Source organism: Fusarium fujikuroi, chromosome FFUJ_chr08 (assembly GCF_900079805.1).
Source record: "Fusarium fujikuroi IMI 58289 draft genome, chromosome FFUJ_chr08".
Taxonomy (NCBI): domain Eukaryota; kingdom Fungi; phylum Ascomycota; class Sordariomycetes; order Hypocreales; family Nectriaceae; genus Fusarium; species Fusarium fujikuroi.
Window position 1 is genome coordinate 1,167,384 of NC_036629.1, and position 18,674 is coordinate 1,186,057.

The following is an 18,674-nucleotide window of genomic DNA, read 5'->3' on the forward strand; positions in this document are numbered from 1 at the left end:
GGGGAGCAAATTAATGAGTTGAAGATGGGGATGGCATGTTTATGTTTAACTAAACGTTAACTACTAAACCTACCTACTAACCTAACCGTAGGTTGTGGGGAGAGACATGCAGTCCAGGGTAGTGGGGGGTCCACTTCTGGAGAGTGCCTGAGTACCCCATCGGCCATGTTCCGTGCCACAAATATAAGGTATAGTTCATCATGACGGGTGTAAATTAGAAGTGAAACGGCTGCAAATCTTTGTACGGATACCGTATAGCATTGAGTTATAGTGAACGTTTCTGGTAAACTCTACTAGGTTACGGCCGTTAATATGTTTGTTGTCTCTAGGACTTAGTTTCATCGTGCCTAGAGCTTATAGCAAGATTCGAACAGCGCAAAGTCTGTTCTTCTACATTACAGGTAACCGTTGCTCGCTTAGAACGGAGAGGCGTATTTTTAACTCTCTCTCGGAACCATCAGATGATGGAAATCATCATTACTATAAAGGAAAGCTACGCTAATATTCCTTTTTCCTGCAGCTTCGATCCAACTTGAGTTCAGGGATTAGCCCTGTGGGCACCCCCATGGGGAGATCCATCGGAATACGGGAATCATTAAGCTGCGTTGCAGCATTAGAGTGATCAAATGCTTACGAAGTGCATCACGTCGTTAAAACGATATGATTTTACATGATTAAAGGTCTTCTGCTGCGGTAAAACTCGCGACGGGTTCACTGAAAGGAATCGAAGCTCAAGTCACAAGTTGAATTATTGACCTCCACATCGCTAACATCCCGGATATTACATGTCCAAAGCAATACTATCTACGTGTATAAGAGAAGAAACCATCAAACTCAAAATAATACCAATCCGTGAAAATACATTGCTTCCTTTCTTTCACTTTACGCATCGTCTTCTTCAATATCGCCAGCCCAGAACCAATATCTGATACAATGTTAGTCATCGTGCTCTATATCTACTCAATCTTGTAAGGAAGCACTTACAATGTGGCATATTGAACCTCGAATTCGGCATCCATACCCTGGCAGGTTGCAGGGGCGCTGCCACCGGCAGTTGTAGTTCGGTAGACTTCCTTCATCTTGTGGGTAGCACCCTCAATGGTGGTGAGTCTAAGCCATGGTACAGCATTCTCACCAAGCTGTCCCTTGGCAGAGAGAGATGGGGCAGGAGCGCTGCTGTTCTTTGCACATGGAGCCTCACCAATGTCCTGGTTGGGAGTGCGGAGGTCGAAGAAGGGCGTACCATCGGCGGTGAAATAATGGTGACCAGACTCAGCGAGGGATGCAGGGCCAAGCTTGTTGGCATCTGACAGAGGGAAGTGAACGGCCATTCCAGGGATGCGTTCGATCAGATCTGGGTACATCGCGGCGACGCAGCTGCCGTTGAAGAGAGTGGCCACAGCACCAGTAGCAACGGGAGCTGATGAAGGCTTGCTGGTATCGCATGTGTAGTTTTGCGTACCACGGCCGATAGCGACATGAACCAGCTTCAGGCCCTTGGCTGGGGAAGGTAGTTGGCCATCTGAAATCACTGGTTAGCCAAAAGAGAACAAGCACTGAACATTGGTGACATACCAAGAGGCATCTTAGCTTGTGAGAGATCACAGACAGGAGCCATTCCATATGACTTGACTGCCTTGACCTTATCCGCGACCAAATTAAAGTAACCAGATAATGACCCTAATGCGTCAATGGCGGATCCAGCATCGGTGACAGTAATAGTAGGATAGGTTGGTGCTGCAGAGGCAGTCACCGCGAGGACAGAAGCGACAAATGTCGATAATTGCATCTTGAAGCTGTGTATAGAGGGGGTTTGTGTGTGTTTGTGTATGATGTCGAGGGTATAAGCGTGTCGGTATCGTTTCGAGTCGTCAAGACGTATGCCGTTAAGAGAAACAGAACCCAAGAAACAACAGAAATGTTTATAGATAATCGACCGTAACGAGATTTGAGAGAGAAAACTTGTTGACCCTAGGAAATAAGGAAATAACAGATAAAGGAAATAAGAGACAAAAAGGAAAAAAGAACGCTCAGCGTCTTTGAGTGTATACAGACAGACAAATGCAGAGAGATTCTTTTCCTGCCTCTTTCTTTCTCAACACCGTCAAGCGACGAACCCATCTCTTAATATACCAGCCTTCCCCTCCAGCCAAGACCCTGTTACACGCGCCTAAGCGTACGGGCGGCAGGCCTGAGCAAATGGCCATGATTGGATTATCTGCCAAGATCTGGATACAAAAATAAACACCAGCCTTTTTCCAATGTCTGAGATGTATATGCACGTCTGGCTCATATGTGATCCGGGAACAAGATTGAGCAACGAGAGCCAATCATTTGATTGTTGAAGAGAGTCGCTGGGGTTGTGATTGGTGGGAGGGATTAGTTTAAGCGCCTGGCTCGGGCGGTCGGCATATGTATGCATGGGCGTTTAGAAATGGGCATGAGCACGAGGAATGCCACGACAATGACAATTCCGCTTTTTATGCACTTTGCCATCTGCGATCTGGGTTCGTGCAGTTGAGTCTGTCATTGAAATAATATACAGACATAGGTATAGGTATCTGACCCTGTTCTCTGGATAGACCGCCTGTTTACATCCAACGTATGGTGGTCTGTAGATGTCTGTCATACATTAGTACCCAGTCAGTGATGATGAGAGCCGCTGTACTGCGTTCTCTTTTCTGTATGACCGCATTACTGCATACGAAAACTCTGGAGTTCAAGTCACACTCCAGCCTCTCAATGTTACCCTCTCTATCTCCAAGCCAACCCAGGATCCCCCTAATAGATCCCAAGATCTCTCGGCGCCACTGACGAACCAACCTCATCCTAGCATCAAAACATCCAAAAAAGAAAAAAAAAACCCCCCCAAAGAAACGAGAAACAAAGTCCCTTGACCAGAGTAAATTACATACAGGGTCTTGTGTAGCTTGCCGCCAGCCTGCGAGCCTCTGATTGGACCGCGGATCATGCATGTCTACGGGCCGCGATAAGCGGCCAGCGGCTGCAGAAAATAGAAACTGGCCCCGCGACCCCTCTTATTGGGACGGGTTATATTCGCACATCAAGACGGAATATAGCCAAGCTTCTATCGACATCATGACTTGCATGTTTTAGCGGACCTCAGAGGCTGCCTAGAACAAGTTTGTCACATGTTTACTTAAATTTTTCTTGAGGAGGTTGCTTAGGTGGATCATGTTATGGTCTACCTAATTCAAGGTTCTCACCACCCAACCCAATAATACCATCCGTCTTGGCATGGATCTCGCTTCCAACGCACGAGATATCGCTTGCTTCCCTAATATGTACAGTACATAGCACGAGATCTCAGATATCCAATGACTCCACTGCCGACCCGGTCTTAACGCAGGTCTATCCTGATATTGATACAGTTCCATCTCCCGCGGAGATTTGTCGACACATTCCCTTCTGGCTTTTGAGCAAAACACTTACAAAACAAGACGGCGCATCGCCCTTCACTTGGCAGGATCTTTAGGCGCTCCGTCCATTGGACTGCCAAGCGAGCCCCCAGCAACTCCAGCTGCCGCTGCCGCGGCGGACTCAAGATGGGTCACCCGCTGGACATCTGACGAACTGAGCCAATACAAAGTTACAAACACCAGCAAATGGAGTGCTACGCAGTATGCAGCAAACAAGTTTCGGCTGGTTCGCGAAGCAAGTACTGTGCGTGTCAATGAGTAGACTGCGCGTTCTGGTAGACTCATCCGTTTGTAAGCTCGAGCAGACTCTCGCCCACGGAAAGCCGCAAACGGAGAAATATTGGACTCGTATGCCTGGCGGTATCGGTCCATGGCGATGCCAGGATTCCCCGTTTCGCCAATCGACACTGTCGATGGGTTTGGATTCGCCCCGTACGCCGACGATGTCGCCGCACCGCCTCCTCGGTTATATGTTGAAACATATCTTGTCTTCTCGTAGAGATTCAGGTTGTCCTTCTGAAGCGCTGCGACTTCCTGACGCAGCTGCGAGACCGTTCGGTGCGTATCTGACAGTTCTTCCTCAAGTTCTGCATTCTTCTTCTTATAACGGTCTCGCTGGGCCGTGACCATGGGCAACATGCCCGAGCCTCCTCCATAGACTCGTTCGCCAGGCTCGCCTCCTCCCATGCGAGGATCCATTCCACTAATGATTGACGACGTTGGCGAGATTCTGCCACTCTTGCGGCCCATTGCCCGGGTGACATATGTTCCAGCTACAGATGCACCAGATGGGAATGCGTTAGCACCCTCCTCCTGGATTGTCTCCAAATCATTCTCCAGTTTCTGGTTGAGCTTCTGCGCTCGCTCCAATTCGGCGTTGGTTTTTGAGAGCTCCTCTTGAAGATCCTCCAGGCGACTTTGTAAATCGTTATGCGAAACACGTAGGACTGTCAACTCATCGCCCAACTTCTTGTTTCTCGCCAAAAGAAGCTTCTCAAGAGAATTGCCCTCAGCATCCTTTGCCTCAAGATGCTCTCTTACTTCGTCATCGTCACCTGTGGAGAACTCAATACTCTTGAGAACCTCAAGCTCCTGCTTGATATCCTCGTAGTCACTCCATTTTTGAACCTTGCTCTTCAATGTGTCCCTCTCCTCCCTGAGAGTGTTCACTTCTCTTTCAATAGATCGCAACTTGCCATCCAATGCTCGTTTAAGACCCTCCTTCTCCACACGCGCGGCGTCCAGCTTGCGGATCATAGACTGGTTCTCTGACCTCACACGCATATATCCAGGATCGTCCTCGAGGCTTGTCTCAGGTTGCTGTTGGGCTGATGACTTGGCTCGTGCCAACTCCAGTCGCATTTGTTCGTTTCGTGCCTCAACCTCAGCCAGGCGAGAGCTTGTGCGATCCAGATCTGCGTGGAGCATCTCAAGCTCAGCGCTCGAGACATTGTTGCGATGAACCTCCTGGTCATCGCCATTCTTGCCCAAGCGCTGGTTGACTTCGTAACTTGCGCGCATCTCAGTCAGAAGGCGCTCTTGCTTCTCCAGCTTATCTTCCAATGCCTTCTCTTTAGCCTCCCAGTTATCTGTCTTCTCCTCTAGCACAGCGTTCCACGACGTCTCAACTTCCTTGACACGTCTCTCTAGGTTCTCCTCCAACTCTCTTCGAACCTTTCGCTCATTCTGGAGCTTTGAGTCAGTCTCTTCCAGTTGACTTGAAAGTTTGGAGACATTCTCTTGGAGGTGCTGGTTTTCTTCGGTAATCTTTGGTAAGGTGTCTTCGGACAAGAGCATAGAATCGACTGAGGCTTCAAGAAGTGGGTATGGGTCTGGGGCATCAGAGAAAGATGCATATGTTTGAAGAAATGCCGAGTTCACAGACTTGGAGTGGTTTGTAAGGAGGTCGATAAAGGTCTGATAGGCTGTAATGATGTTAGTCTGAATCAGTATAGTATAGGATCTTGTTGGTACATTTCAATAGTCCCTTGATTTCTGTAAGCTTGGCCGCATCATCGAGCTTGCGGAATTCTTTCGTTTTTTGGGCGAGTTCTTTGCGTTGGACAGTTGAGTCCCGCTGGTATGCAACAATGTCTGAAGCTGTATTGTCGAGATTCGAGACAAGGGTTGTGAGATCGATGGCTACCCGGGCAATCTGTTAGTACCTGCCACCGCTGGTGTTCCACGGAAACCATACTTCTCCATGCTGATATCGCATGCTGAAATTTGTTCTCCCCTTCAAAGGTTGGCGCAGGCATAGGGGCTTCGGTTGTGCTCGCCAGCGCAGCTTCGACGGCTGCGTCAGTCATGGCGTTGTATTGAGTTGGTGATCAGGGGCGGCGCAAAGGAGTGGATATGGCAGCCTTGAACGCCGCGGATGTGTTAAAGCGAGTGTTTTTACAGTTGATACTGTCGTTCAATGGTCGTAGGAGCTCGTTGCTGTCGTGGTTAAATGGAGGCCATGAGGTTGTGCTGATGAATAGGAAGGAATGCCTTTCTTCTCCCTCCTTGATAACTTGGGGCCAGCTTGCGCGTGTCATACAAGCTTATTGGCCACGAGAGCTGTCAGGCTGATAACGCTAAGGTTACAGGGGCAGTTCCATAGACTGATCCCCCGCAGCCTTGCAGGTCAGTGAACACAGCCACTAAATAGGTATACACATACTATGTAAGCCCGGGTGTCTCTCCACTCAAGGTCCCGTCAGCTTCTAGAGCTTCAGGTACGTAGATCCACTCGACTGATGTCAACACACACCAGCCAGCCTCGGGTGCCTGGATACAACATTTTCGAATTTCCAGAGGCACTACACGACATGCGCTGTTCGCTCAAATGGTGCTGTTGATAACAACGCCGCTATGACATCAGATGGCTCAGGCGATGGGCCTTCAATCACAAGCCCAGGGCTAACCAGTACCAGTCGCGAGGTTGGCCCTTATGTTCTCAGGACTTTATTAGATGAGGTGCCACTATCTGCAGACGGCTCCAAAGATGATATCAAGATCAACTGTGTAGACTATCTAGGTAAGTAGTTTCGGCGTTGATTTGGAGCCCTTGCGCTCATGGTTGACCTTTGCGCACGTAGATGCGAATCTGTACGTTGGCACATCTGCCTCCGAACTGCTTCACTTCGTACAAATTCCACCAGACCCAAACGATCCATCCGGGCAACCCGTTTATATCCTCGCATCTCGACTATGTCCTCAATATGTCGAAACTCCAGGCACTCCGAGCTCGCGACCCGGCGTTCAGCAAATCCTCCTACTCCCTCGTGTCGGCAAAGCATGTATCCTTTGCAATTGGACCGTCACTTTCTATTCCCTTCCCGAACTTAGCCCTGTTTTTGGAACAACTCTAGTCAAGAACTGCAGTTGGATAGGCGGCATTGATTTGAATGAGCCCTTGCTCGACGATGGAAGTGCAGAGAGGAGCGGAGGTGTTACTATACTCCTCTCTCTTATGCGAAAGATCCAGGTCGTGCGTGTCGGCGAGGACGCGCGCGCTTTCAAGGTACGTGTCAGCACATGTAATGACTGCCCACTGCTCACGCGATATAGAAAATCGACTTCTCTGGAAGCACCCTGTCAGTCCGTAGGGACTCAATCGCTTGTGTGGCAGACTCTAAGTCGTATGCGCTTATCGATGTGGAACAACAGCTCAAGATCCCCTTGATGAGCATTTCATCCTTGGAAGAAACAACCTCGCCCAGTGAAATTGGACATGCTCAAAGCATTGGAGCGGATACAACAAGTGGGCTGCTCCGAAGCTCCTCTTCTACCGGAAATCGCACGTCTAGCGAAGCCCCAAGCCACAGTCGGAGCACGAGCTTGGGGGGCTCAATATTGGATAGTATCCGTCGACAAGATCATCGTGGCAACGAGGGTGAGGATTTCTTTGGCCGCAACACCTCGCCGCAGCCGTCTATAAGCCCCAGGCCATCGATGGAGAGAGCTTCAACACCAAATCCTCCTTCGCTCGATAAACCTCTCCCAGCTGCCCCTTCACCATCAGGCACACCTTCTCAGTCTACTGACCCTCGACCAAGGCCTGGATCCGTCTTTCTAAAGCCTCACATCACTTCTCCGACTCCTGACGAATTCCTGATTGTTACTGGAACTGACCCCCTGGAGCCGGGAATCGGCATGTTTGTGAATCTGGATGGCGATCCTACGAGGCCTACTCTTGAGTTTACCAGATACCCCAAGGAAGTTGTCGTAGATAGCCCGCCTTTAGAAGTTAACTCATCACAGCCATCTTCAATGCAGGAAGAAGATGGGTATGTTCTGGCCTCGATGACGAGAGAAAAGGACAGCTTGGAATATGGACTAGAGATCCAAAGATTTGACGCGGGCTCAGATCCAAACCCACAGAAATTCTGGTTGACAGCTAGAGAGGCTGATGGAGTCTACGGCATTCGTTCGCTTGCTGGCAGCGAAGAAACGCGATTCGATGAGATTGTTCAGAAGCTGTCGCAAAGGCGATACACTCCTTTCTCTGTTTCAATATCGCCTGGCACCCCTGATCCTTCATCTTCAGCCAAGACACCAGACGCGAGAACAGCGCTGTCAATAGAACACCTCTCGAAAGAGAAGGAACTTTTTGACAGAAACATTGACTCGCAAGACGAAGAATCATTGCCAGAAGAGTGGGAGGCAAATCGCAATGCAGAGGGGGAGGAATTTGCTCGACAACTTGCCAAGGCTCAGGCAAGATTGGCAGTCTGGAGTGGAAGCCGCATCTGGTGGGCTATTCGCAATCCTTTACTTATACAACTTGATGCCGCCTTGGAAGCAGCTTGTGTGGGAGATGTTTTCAGCCCTGCCGAGCTTGACAGACAGGCAATATTCACCACTATCAACTCTATCAGGGGTCGAGAACCGCAAAGCGAGTTGGAATTTATGACTTATGGATACATACGGCAGAAAGCTGGCATCTTGCTTTTGACGAACTTGCTGAAGTCTCCTGAAGACAAGCAGTTTACAGAAAAAGACGTCAAAGCTCTTGAAGAAGTGCTGATTGAGAGTGGTCTTGACCCCAGAGTGGTCCTTTCCCTGATTCCCAGCGTTCGAAACGAGATAATAGAAGGCTCACGTGGGATCTGGATATATGGCGGCGTCAGAAGAACCGCCGATGCTTACCTCAGAAGCAGGGAGTTTCAGATGACATCTAAGGACAGTATTGGGACTCTGGAGCCGAGGACGATGCACTTTCTTCGAAGATTTCTTGGAACATGGCGCAAGAAGAAAGGCTTCGGCAGTGTGGCCGACGAGAGAGAGGTGTTTCACACAGTTGATGCGGCGCTGCTGCTCGTGCTTCTCGAGATTGACCAACACTCACCTAAGGGGTTGGGCAAGGGAGGCGTCGTGAGATCTGAGCTATACGAGATTGTGGATAAGGGCGTTGACTGCTTTGACCGCGCAGTAGATTTACTCGAAACATACCATCGACTCTTCGTGTTAAGTCGCCTGTACCAGAGCCGGAAACTTTCAGGAGATGTTCTGGCCACTTGGAGGCGGATTATCGAAGGCCAGCAGGACGTAGGACAGGAGCTCCGCGAAGGAGAACAGCGAGTTCGTGAGTATCTGACCAAGATCGGCAGCCAGGCCCTTGTCCAAGAATATGGTGTGTGGCTTGCAAATCGCAATCCAAAGCTTGGTGTCCAAGTTTTTACTGAAGACAAGGGACGAGCACCCAAATTTGAGCCAGCGCAAGCCGTTGCAATCTTACGAGAGGAGGCACCTGATGCAGTTAAGTATTATCTCGAACATTTGGTTTTTGGCAAAGGCCATACTACGTATATCAACGACCTGATGGCGTACTACCTTGACGTGGTTGTTCATGATCTGGAGTCATCTGAGGAGAGCCGAACTTTGGTCAGAGCGACATATGAGGCATACCGCGCTTTACAGCCTCCTAAGCCTGCATACAGTCACTTCCTTCGGGACAACGCGCCGGACGACAACGAGGTCTGGCACAGCCGTTTGAGGCTACTTCAACTCTTAGGCGAAGCCAATGATTATGATGCAGTAGCAATAAGAGATCGAATCTCGAGACTGCCAGATGATCTTTTGGTGCCCGAGACCATCATACTTGCTGGCCGAGAATGCAAACACGACGATGCCCTCCGCCTTCTGGTCCACAACCTGGGCGACTATGACACCGCAGTGTCATATTGCCTTCGAGGCGGTGCGAGCACAACAGGTGCTGCTCCCTCCCAACGGCCATCATTTGAGGAACAACGTCGCCTGTTTAACGTGGTCCTCCATGAGTTGCTCGCTCTTGAAAACATCAGCGATCGTGTGGAGCAGACTGGAGCGCTCCTGGAGCGGTTTGGCGGCTGGTTCGAGATTGACGACGTACTCAGTCTTATCCCTGATGATTGGTCTGTCGACATTATTGCAGGCTTCTTAGTTGGGGCACTTAAGCGTCTTGTGGGAGAGCGGCACGAAGCGATGCTGACCCGCGCCCTGAGCGGAGCGCAAAACTTGCGCGTAAGCTACGATCGCGTTGCCAAGATTGATGAAAAGGGGCCGAGCATTGAAGCATCGAACTAATATGTCCCCAGCCGAGTAAGCTTCGCTGTTTCATCATATAAAGAGGGGGGGTCCATAGCAAGCGTATGTGCGTAGAATACATACATCGTAATTCAGGGATTGCCTGTTTATTCTTGATATCGTGATCATATGCATCTAATACATTTGTATCTTCGTATAGTTTTTACTTTTCCTCGCCTGGCATGACTTGTCCACCACTCTAACCAGTCATCATCCAACTGTCCCGTTTGTTTTTACAGCCGGAGAGCTACCATCTTATTCCGTATCCGTCCCTCACGAAGTCGTTGCTCCGCCTCATTCTGCGGGCGGGAGTCGAGTCCTCTCAGCAAGGTGAGCCAATCAATGAGACAGAGAAGACGCAACTAGAACAAGTGCCTTGCTCCGCCACGATGAGTTGAAGTGTTTCCTAGAGTCCGAGCGTGAGATGGTCGTGATGCTTAAAGCTTCTTCTTTTCCCTCTGGCTCAGTGAATTTGCCAGGCTCCCCAGAGTCTCATATAAGTCTCATGAGGTTGAAATCCACTTCAGCGAAGCGACGACGAGCCACCTCTTGCGCACTGTAACATCGTCCTCACGTTCAGTATCCCATGGCCTCTCCTCGCCGTTGCAATCTCTCTCCCAGATCCTCTCAATTTCGAGTCCGACCTTCTGAAGCGCCGATGCATCATAAAACCCGCTCATCTTTGTTCGGCCAGTATGGAAACCAGCGACAACCCAACACCTAGCCTCAGGGGTTTGCTTGAGAAAGTGGGCGATGGAGCGGTGAAGGTTCTGGTGTTGCCAAGGCATCCAGAGACAATCGGCGGCAATGACACGGTCGAACGAGTGAGCAGCTGATGTGCTGAAAGTGTCATCGAGCTCACCCCAGGAATGGCCCTGGATGGAGACTGCAGAGGAGGGAGTTGCCTCGGCACCAGCGGGTGATAGAGAGGGTTGTATGTTGCGAGCGACGTTGGTGCGAAGGGTTTTGAGGACGGGTTCAGCTGGATAGTCTGTGACAACGACACGCTTTGCACCTAGCAGGCCACCCATGATACTCGGTAACGCGGTTCCAGCTCCGAGCTCAAGAGTCTCCAACCCCTTCACGTTGAATGAAATGCTATCCTGTGCCTCACGAGGGTTCTCAAGAGGAATGCTGAGAGAGTCGGCCTCGATAAACTCTGCGAGCAGGAGTGAAGCATTCCAGAGGTAATGCGAGAACAGCTTGCGGTCATCCTCCTTTACAGGGTCGGCGAGGTCGATAACAAGGGGCTTGGGGAGATGAGGTGAGGCATATGAGAGGTTGTGTTCCGCATCGCCATGTTGATTCGTGATATCGTCGGGGAAGATGACGCCCAAGGCAGTTGAGAGATAGTCTTCAGGGCTATCAGCCTCCCCGTTGACTGAGATACGCCAGGTAAGAGACATGGCCTTATTAAATTGGATCCCCTCGAATATAATATCAATTTGAAGGATTTTTGCCCAATCTGCTCCGATGATCTGACTCAATTTGCTTATAAGATCACTCTGACAGTACTCCCATATGGCGTATTGTACAGCAGATATTGAGCAGCTCAGACAGACACAAATAAGAATATGGCTACGGGAATGTACAGATGAAGATTTGTCAGAATAAGGATGAGTTGAGTAAAGCTAACGTAGCCAGGCGTGGACGGTCGTGGGGCAAGGGCAATAAGAAAATTTGCTTAAGTCCGCACCGCTTTTTCAGAGGCTAGGATAAGATGTACGGACACGTAGCATCCAGACGACTCATATTGCGCAATGGCAAATACGATATATAAACTGCTCATAACGTTGCGGTGCACATTACCTCTATACCATACTTAGTCGCCTTCGTTACCCCAAGTTGGAGTTACACAGAGTTGGAGTTGTCAGCACACGAAAAGGCAGCCGATCCCTCTGACACCTTATAAGAGTCGATGACACCAATAACAGATCCATATGTTCCAGCGACCATCAGGAATGTTCCAGAAAGAATAACAAAACTACTCCATACAACCATAAGAACCCACTTTAGGGATTTCTCCTGCTTGCCTGCGCTCCAGTTGTCGTATAACCAGAAGCAACCATATGGCTGAAACGTTTGCAGTGTACCTAGGAGAGCTCCAACAAGAGATACGAGACTTCCAAAGACAGGAATCGCACTCGCTATTATGTAGGCTAGCAAGGCCGCAGAAAAGGTCAGGCTTAGCCACGTAGCCCAGTGAGTGAGGGTGTTGGCTGTGAGATGTCTTGAGCCTCGAAGGACTCGAACGAAGACGTATTTTCCTGTGACCTATAGAGATTTTGTATCAGTACTCATTTTGTTTCAAGGCTGAAATTTTAATCATATCAAGTACTTACATGAGCATTGATGGTTGCACCAACAATCAGACCTGGCAAAGCAAGGCCGTAAGCAACTTGCTTAATAGTCTTGCCAGCTGAACCCAGAGCAGGCGAGGCAACATAGGAGCCACAGTAGTAGTAAATGATAACTCCCACAATGATATATGTCGCTGTCGCAACGGACTGGCAGAGCAGCATCGCTTTGGTATAATGGCGAGGGTCGCGCATCTCTGCAGTAATAGGGAAAAACAGGGGTGTGCCAGCATAGGCAAAGACCATCGTCGAGAGAGCCGACATTGCTTCCGTGAAGCTCGGCTTTTCATATAGCTGGTAGTCGGACTTCCATTCGTGTTGGAGATTTATCTTTGGAGCTGCTGAGGGTCGGTCTTGGATGCTGACGGCGATGGTAACGACATAGACTAATTCCGTCAGTATGAATGACAACTTTGAGTGGTATTCAACGTACCGCCTGCCAGGAGAGAGATTACTCCCACCCATGCAAGCCAACTTATGCGACCCAGGGTGCGGATGCTAGCACATAGAAAGACGATTATTGCGGCCACTGCGACAAAAGTAGCTGTGCATGTCCCATGCGTCGACAAAGCATTGAAACTGATAGAGATGCCCAATATTCCCGATGCAGAAGCAAAAATGGTAACTTGTACAGTCATGGTCAGCAGTGAGCTCAACTCGGGGCGTTATCACCTACACAAAGAAAAGCTGATCCCAAGGAACTCTTGTCCGAAACGTCCAAACAAGATACCGCCTGCATCGTCAATACCGTATACCTCACGGTGGTTGAGCTTGAATGTCCCAATAATGTAGTCAGACCAAGTGGTGATGCCTCCAATGACGAGCAGACATATGAGGCCGGGGACGAGACCCAGAGTGTGGAACGCCGATGGGATCGAGAGGATGCCCAGCCCGATTTGGGTCTTCATCATGAGTGCAGAAGTGCCTAGCCAACCAACCTGTTGGCGTTAGTATTTGAGACTGTATGCATGAAACCTGTGGAAAGCTCTTACATCTCGGTAGTTGGGTCCATCTTCTGTGATATCGCCAAAGACCTCGTCGTGAGCTACAGTTGGGCGAGCGTTGTCTTGATTCAGACCTTCTTGTGAAAGAATTGGCGCTGGATCAAAAGTCCCAGGCTCTCGGTTGTTGGCGTGCACGATGCCCATGTTGCTCTTTTATCCAGAAGAAAATAAGAAGAATGGAAGGTTGCCAAGATCAGAATGATAGTTGACTGTATATATCCTTTCAATATCTGTCTCCCCTCACGCATTCGGCCCGCCAGAACTCTACTCTGAGGACACTGGACGCTCATTGCCCCCCTCTAAGCTTTCTCGATGCTCACATGGCATTTCGCGTTTCTATGATGAAGTGGTTTTATCGTATCAGAGTGTCTCTCTCATTTTGAGTGTCCAGCTCAAGCATTCATATCTCCGCTGAGCCTATCAGGGCGAAATGCAGAAAGTACTATGTCTGAGTGAATCCATTCTCACGCGCCCCTTTGTTGCTCAAGATTGGCCAGTTTCCTAAATCTTATTGCTTCGTCGTGAGGGGGCGGCGGCATAGAGTTCGTGGCTGGATCGTAATGATGTACTCGTATTATCTCAACAGGCCCACTGGTTCTTTAGCATCTTCGTGCTCCGTATAGTGTTTGGGTGTTCGTTTCTACCTATCAAAGCATGCAATGAAAGGTCATGCGTCTTAATTATAGTCTGCAATAGAAATCTTAGATTAAGTTTAGATAATTTTGGGGTTTGCTCATACTACCTAAGTTTTGATCACCTTGTTAAGAGTTTTTTTTCCCACGTCATACTGATTAATCTGAGGCATCAAGCTATTTTACACCCTAAGGCAAGTTACCATGCCGAGCAAGATGCAATCTATGAAGCAATGTTCTAGCGGAACTCTTCCTGTCAACTGTCTCAGGTAGTTATGGATCACCATAGGTCTAGTAAGATGTCATATCGGGGTATGAATAAGTGGCATTATCATATTAGTGCTCATATTATACATCATTGTTTCAGCTACAATGGTACCAGGAACTCCCATGTCATAAAACATACACGCAAGCCCATTCCAGTCCAAATATTTGTACAGTAACTTCAGCAGACACTCAAAGTAAACACCAATCACCAGAAACAAACAGTACTTGAGCAATATGCAGATTAGAACAGAGTCCTCAAATAAGTATTGCTGTCAAGATAGTCCATTATTGTCATTAAGCCATCAATGGGTGAGGTACCAGTCCAAATCCCAGATAAAACAACAGTAAAAACATGGGTATCGATATGTCAACTCCATGGCGCAAATCAGTTCCCTTTCCGTTCCTTTCCTTCGCCTCGAAACTTTCATCCTATGCCTCTTCATAAGCGGATGTGTCCTGTTTCCCAAATCCAAACCTAAACCCAGTCATAAATATTGTCCGTGAAGTACCCAGATGTTCCCTTTTTCTAATACAGTCCCGCTTACGCCGCATTATGCTTTTTTTTTTCAATATGTTTTTGTTCGTATACTTTGTGAGAGGGGTGGTAGTTGGTGATCGTAGGTGTGTGTGGTCGATGATGCCGAGTCGTTATAGAGTAGTGGTGGTGGTGGTGTTGGCGGTGAGCATTTGCTGCATCTCCTTGAGCTGCTCAGCAGTGGGGTCATCGGAGATCCAAGGACCCTTCTCTTCCTCAGTAGCACCGTGGAAGCCAGCAGCTCGCTTGAGAGTCTGAACGTCGAGGTCGGTGACATAAGACTTGCCATCAGATAGCTTCAGACGGACCTCGTGGTCGGTGGAGAGCATCATGTCGTCCTTGGCAAGACGACGAGGACCATCAAAGACAGCCATGACACGCTTCTTCATGGTCATCTGACCCTTATCAAAGCCCCACGACGATGGGTAGTCGCGACGGTTCTTGCGGCTGCGAGTCTTGGTTCCCAAGGGGACACCACCGCGGGAGTGAGTGACACCGCGAGACTTCTGGACACCGTTGGCCGGATTGCCCTTCTTTCTGGTAGCAGGAGAGGAGTTGCTTCGGGGAGAGCTGTCATCATCTTCATCCCCACTGTCGGGATCTTCATCATCATGGTTTGCCATGACAGTATCTGTGGTAGTGGGGAGGTTGTTCTTCTCCAGAGTCTGGTGAACATCCTTATCATTCTCAACCTCAGCAAGGCGCTTGGCGTTGATGGCCTCAGCAGGGTCCTCTTGCTGGACAATGCGCAGCACACAGTCGTCAAGGTGCTCGTAGAAGTCCTGGGCATTGGAGAAGGTCTGTGAGCAAGTGCTGCACTTGCCAGTGGCATCAGGAGCATAGCCAGTCAGCTTCTTGTTCGAGTTGGCACCTGCAGAAGACTTCTTTCGGCTATTGGGTGGAGTCTGCTCAACGCCATGGACTGCAGTCAAGTGGCGCTTGAAGACGTCGGCACGGTTAAAGGACTTCTCCGCGGCCGAGCCGGAGCCTGGGCAGAAGCCGCAGACCATTGTGCCTTTGTAGTGTGTGAGGGTGTGACGGTTCTTGTCATACTTTCGAGCAAAGCCCTTTGTGTGGTACTCGCAGGTCTGAATGGGGCACTTCTCAGGCCGCTCAGTCTGGTGAGTGAGCATGTGAGCCTTGAGGTCCTTGAAGGTCTTGCCGCAGTCGGGATAGGTGCATCTCTGCTTCTCCTTGGACTCGTCACTGCTATACTCGCCTGGTGTAGGTGGAACGAAATGGGTGACGCTTGGGGCACGGATATGGTTGTGGTTCTGAGTTTGACTGTGGTTATCCATTGGTGCACCGTAGGGGCTGCTGGGAAAAGTGGATTGAAAGGTTGTGGTTTGGAGAAAGGGTGAAGAGCTATTGGTCCTCATCATGTGAGGTTGAGGCGAAGAGGAAGAGGCAGAAGGAGAAGTGGGATATGTGTGATTAGGATTGGCACCGGTTTGCTGGAAGTGATTGTCATAGGGAGGGATCCCCATGGGAGGGCGAGTAAGCTCTGGATGAATCAGAGATGGGTCTGTCATGATAGAGAAACCTGGTTAGCGATCTACTACGGTAACAGTACAGTACAGAACAGGCAGTTCAGTGCTGCTCAGGAACGGAACGGAGAGTGGTGGAGTTGGGGATGGACGCGAATGATAGAGATTGCAACGTCAAGTCAGCTGAGCTAGGCCCAAGATGGGTTTCCAGCTGGCCACTGCCGATGAAAAGCAAGCAGGATCGCCAATCGTTTGACAGCGGAGAGGTGACATCAAGCGCCGATTGGGTTGACGTCGTGTGTAATGTCTCAGTTGACGACGGAAGAGCCCACGGGCTAAATCGTTGTTTAAAAGGACAGACATGAACGTGTGATGGGAAGTGGGACGCGATTGCAAGGGATAAACTCTAAGACGAAGCAGAGAGAAGGACAAGATGATGATCGGCCATCTTCAACTCGGCTCAAGCTGAACTCAATGAGCCAAGAGAGCCGACGACCTGGTAGAGACAGGCGCAAGCGCAAGCGCAATCCGACACATCGTTTTGTCATATTCAAAGCAACGAACCGAGCAGGGGTTCAGAGGCACTAAGCATCTGGTGGTGGGGAAGAGGCCTCAGACTGGGTCTCTCTCTCTGCCAATGCCCTTGCGAGGCAGGGGGAAAGGGATCGCCGAACTCGAAGCGAGTAGGAAATAGCTCTGAACTTACCAACAAAAGCCTTTGCTGCCGGGAAATCAAAGCTGAGCTCTTCCATTCCGGAGCTAGGAAACGACGCAAAATCGGATCCGATGTAGTCACTGCCCACAATTGCAGGCTGGAGCCCGAGGCCTTGGGGAGCCCACTCGGGCATTGCACCCATTTGGCCATGGTTTGATTGGGGAGATCCAATTGCCGAAGACGTTGTCGACGGTGCCGAGGCTGTGGAAAGACTTGACGAAGGGAGTCTCATGTCCGAAGATTCATCTGTGTACATGCTGGGTGATGCGCGGCTGTTGAGCATGTAGTTGGGGGCCTCGGCGTACAATGAGGGCTCGACAAATCCCATGGATGAAGAAAATGCATCTTGGCTGCCGCTCTGCTGTTGGAAGCCAAAGGCATCAGCAGGGATGCTCACGTCCATGGGTCCCGAAGTGAATATGACGTTGGAGTCCGTATATCGGGCAAAGTCCTCGGCGTCGGGGTGATGATGGAACATGGCGAATGATGGTTCTGTCAAGGCTGTCATGATGTCTGTGGAAGAAGGGCGGAAGATAGAGGCTTGAATGTCGGCAAGGTGAAGATGGGAGTAGTGGTGGTCAAGGTGAGGACGGGCTTGATGTAGTTATAACTCAAGCTCGGGTTGCAATCACCTTTATCTATAATCGCAACACACAATGTCAGGTTCAGAGCTCCAAGTCAAGTCAAGGGGGAAGAGTGGCAGAAGCGGGGATTTTTCTCAACGTCGAGGCAAAGAATGAGTGGACGTAACCCGGAGAAGCTTACCTGCACTTCGCATTCCAGAAACGGAGTGAGGCTTGAGGTGAGTCGAGAAAGTCTCGAGGGTCTGAGATGTTTCTGGTGGATGTGGGTTTAGACACGGAAAACAATCTTCTTCTGGTCGGTTTCCTGGAACTTGTGCGTCGTTGATGAACTTGTCTGTGTTTCGAGAAGGAGGAGTGTTGCTAGGGTCCAATTAAGAATGCTCAGTTCACCAAAATGTGTTTGAGAAGAGTTGTCTCAAAGTGTGCGTGGTGAAGATGAAGCTGAAGATGAGGGTGATGTTAGTGCTTGGTGGATGGTGGGAGGGGCACTATAGGTCGAAGTATTCAGAGACCAGTTGTTGTACTGGTCTTTTCGTCTTGAAAGGACAGACAATGGTCTTTAAAAGAAACACTGTCGTGTTAGATTGACCCTTTGTTGAGGTTGTCGTTGTCGTTGTCGAGTAGCAAGCTCTTGCAAGACCCAGCGAGAGGGTTGGGGGCTGCCAACGTAGATATAGTCAAGGCACCACTGCACCTGCATTCGGGCCCCGTCCGCGATGGATCGGCTCTCTCCAGTTGACAGACAACTTGAGAGGAGGCTGCTGGGGTAGAGAGTGTCCCAGAGGTGGAAGCCATGTACGATACATCGGCCGGTACATTGGTAGGGCCTAGCTCTCTCTAACCTCAAGCCTCTAGGGCCCAGCAATTGAAGCCAGTCCAGGGGAGGGAACCAGGGGGGAGGGTGAGCCCACCACCCCATCACCAGCCAGCCAGCCCAAGCCCAAGCCCAGTTGACCAGGCCTAAAAAAGACGAGGAGGGTGTGTGTACAGGACGGACAGCACAGCACATCACACCAAGCAAGCAAGCAAGCACAGCCGTGGGGAGGTCTAAAACAAAAGGTAAGGTAGTTAAGAAGGAAAAAACAAGTCCAACTCCATTGA

At 49.8% G+C, this 18,674-nt stretch overlaps 6 protein-coding genes; 1 reads left to right on the forward strand and 5 right to left on the reverse strand.

Annotated features, from left to right (window-relative positions):
• Positions 1 to 882: 882 nt before the first annotated feature.
• On the reverse strand, positions 883 to 1,789 carry FFUJ_12189 (related to malate dehydrogenase; the record flags this gene model as incomplete). XM_023581765.1 has 3 exons in its annotated part: positions 883 to 925; positions 985 to 1,522; positions 1,576 to 1,789. 3 exons carry the CDS (start codon positions 1,787 to 1,789, stop codon positions 883 to 885), a joined length of 795 nt encoding a protein of 264 aa, XP_023434411.1.
• Positions 1,790 to 3,476: 1,687 nt separating this feature from the next.
• On the reverse strand, positions 3,477 to 5,749 carry FFUJ_12190 (putative protein COY1; the record flags this gene model as incomplete). XM_023581766.1 has 3 exons in its annotated part: positions 3,477 to 5,365; positions 5,415 to 5,582; positions 5,638 to 5,749. 3 exons carry the CDS (start codon positions 5,747 to 5,749, stop codon positions 3,477 to 3,479), a joined length of 2,169 nt encoding a protein of 722 aa, XP_023434412.1.
• A 547-nt stretch (positions 5,750 to 6,296) lies between these two features.
• FFUJ_12191 (related to TGF beta receptor associated protein 1) lies at positions 6,297 to 9,992 on the forward strand (the record flags this gene model as incomplete). XM_023581767.1 has 3 exons in its annotated part: positions 6,297 to 6,462; positions 6,524 to 6,948; positions 6,996 to 9,992. The coding sequence occupies 3 exons, from the start codon at positions 6,297 to 6,299 to the stop codon at positions 9,990 to 9,992; spliced, it is 3,588 nt and encodes a 1,195-aa protein (XP_023434413.1).
• A 503-nt stretch (positions 9,993 to 10,495) lies between these two features.
• FFUJ_12192 (putative NNT1-like nicotinamide N-methyltransferase family protein) lies at positions 10,496 to 11,398 on the reverse strand (the record flags this gene model as incomplete). Its single annotated transcript, XM_023581768.1, has 1 exon — positions 10,496 to 11,398. One exon carries the CDS (start codon positions 11,396 to 11,398, stop codon positions 10,496 to 10,498), a length of 903 nt encoding a protein of 300 aa, XP_023434414.1.
• A 445-nt stretch (positions 11,399 to 11,843) lies between these two features.
• On the reverse strand, positions 11,844 to 13,497 carry FFUJ_12193 (related to neutral amino acid permease; the record flags this gene model as incomplete). XM_023581769.1 has 5 exons in its annotated part: positions 11,844 to 12,266; positions 12,335 to 12,735; positions 12,783 to 12,974; positions 13,026 to 13,287; positions 13,342 to 13,497. The coding sequence occupies 5 exons, from the start codon at positions 13,495 to 13,497 to the stop codon at positions 11,844 to 11,846; spliced, it is 1,434 nt and encodes a 477-aa protein (XP_023434415.1).
• A 1,403-nt stretch (positions 13,498 to 14,900) lies between these two features.
• FFUJ_12194 (uncharacterized protein) lies at positions 14,901 to 17,497 on the reverse strand (the record flags this gene model as incomplete). XM_023581770.1 has 2 exons in its annotated part: positions 14,901 to 16,291; positions 16,981 to 17,497. 2 exons carry the CDS (start codon positions 17,495 to 17,497, stop codon positions 14,901 to 14,903), a joined length of 1,908 nt encoding a protein of 635 aa, XP_023434416.1.
• Between the last annotated feature and the right edge of the window lie 1,177 nt (positions 17,498 to 18,674).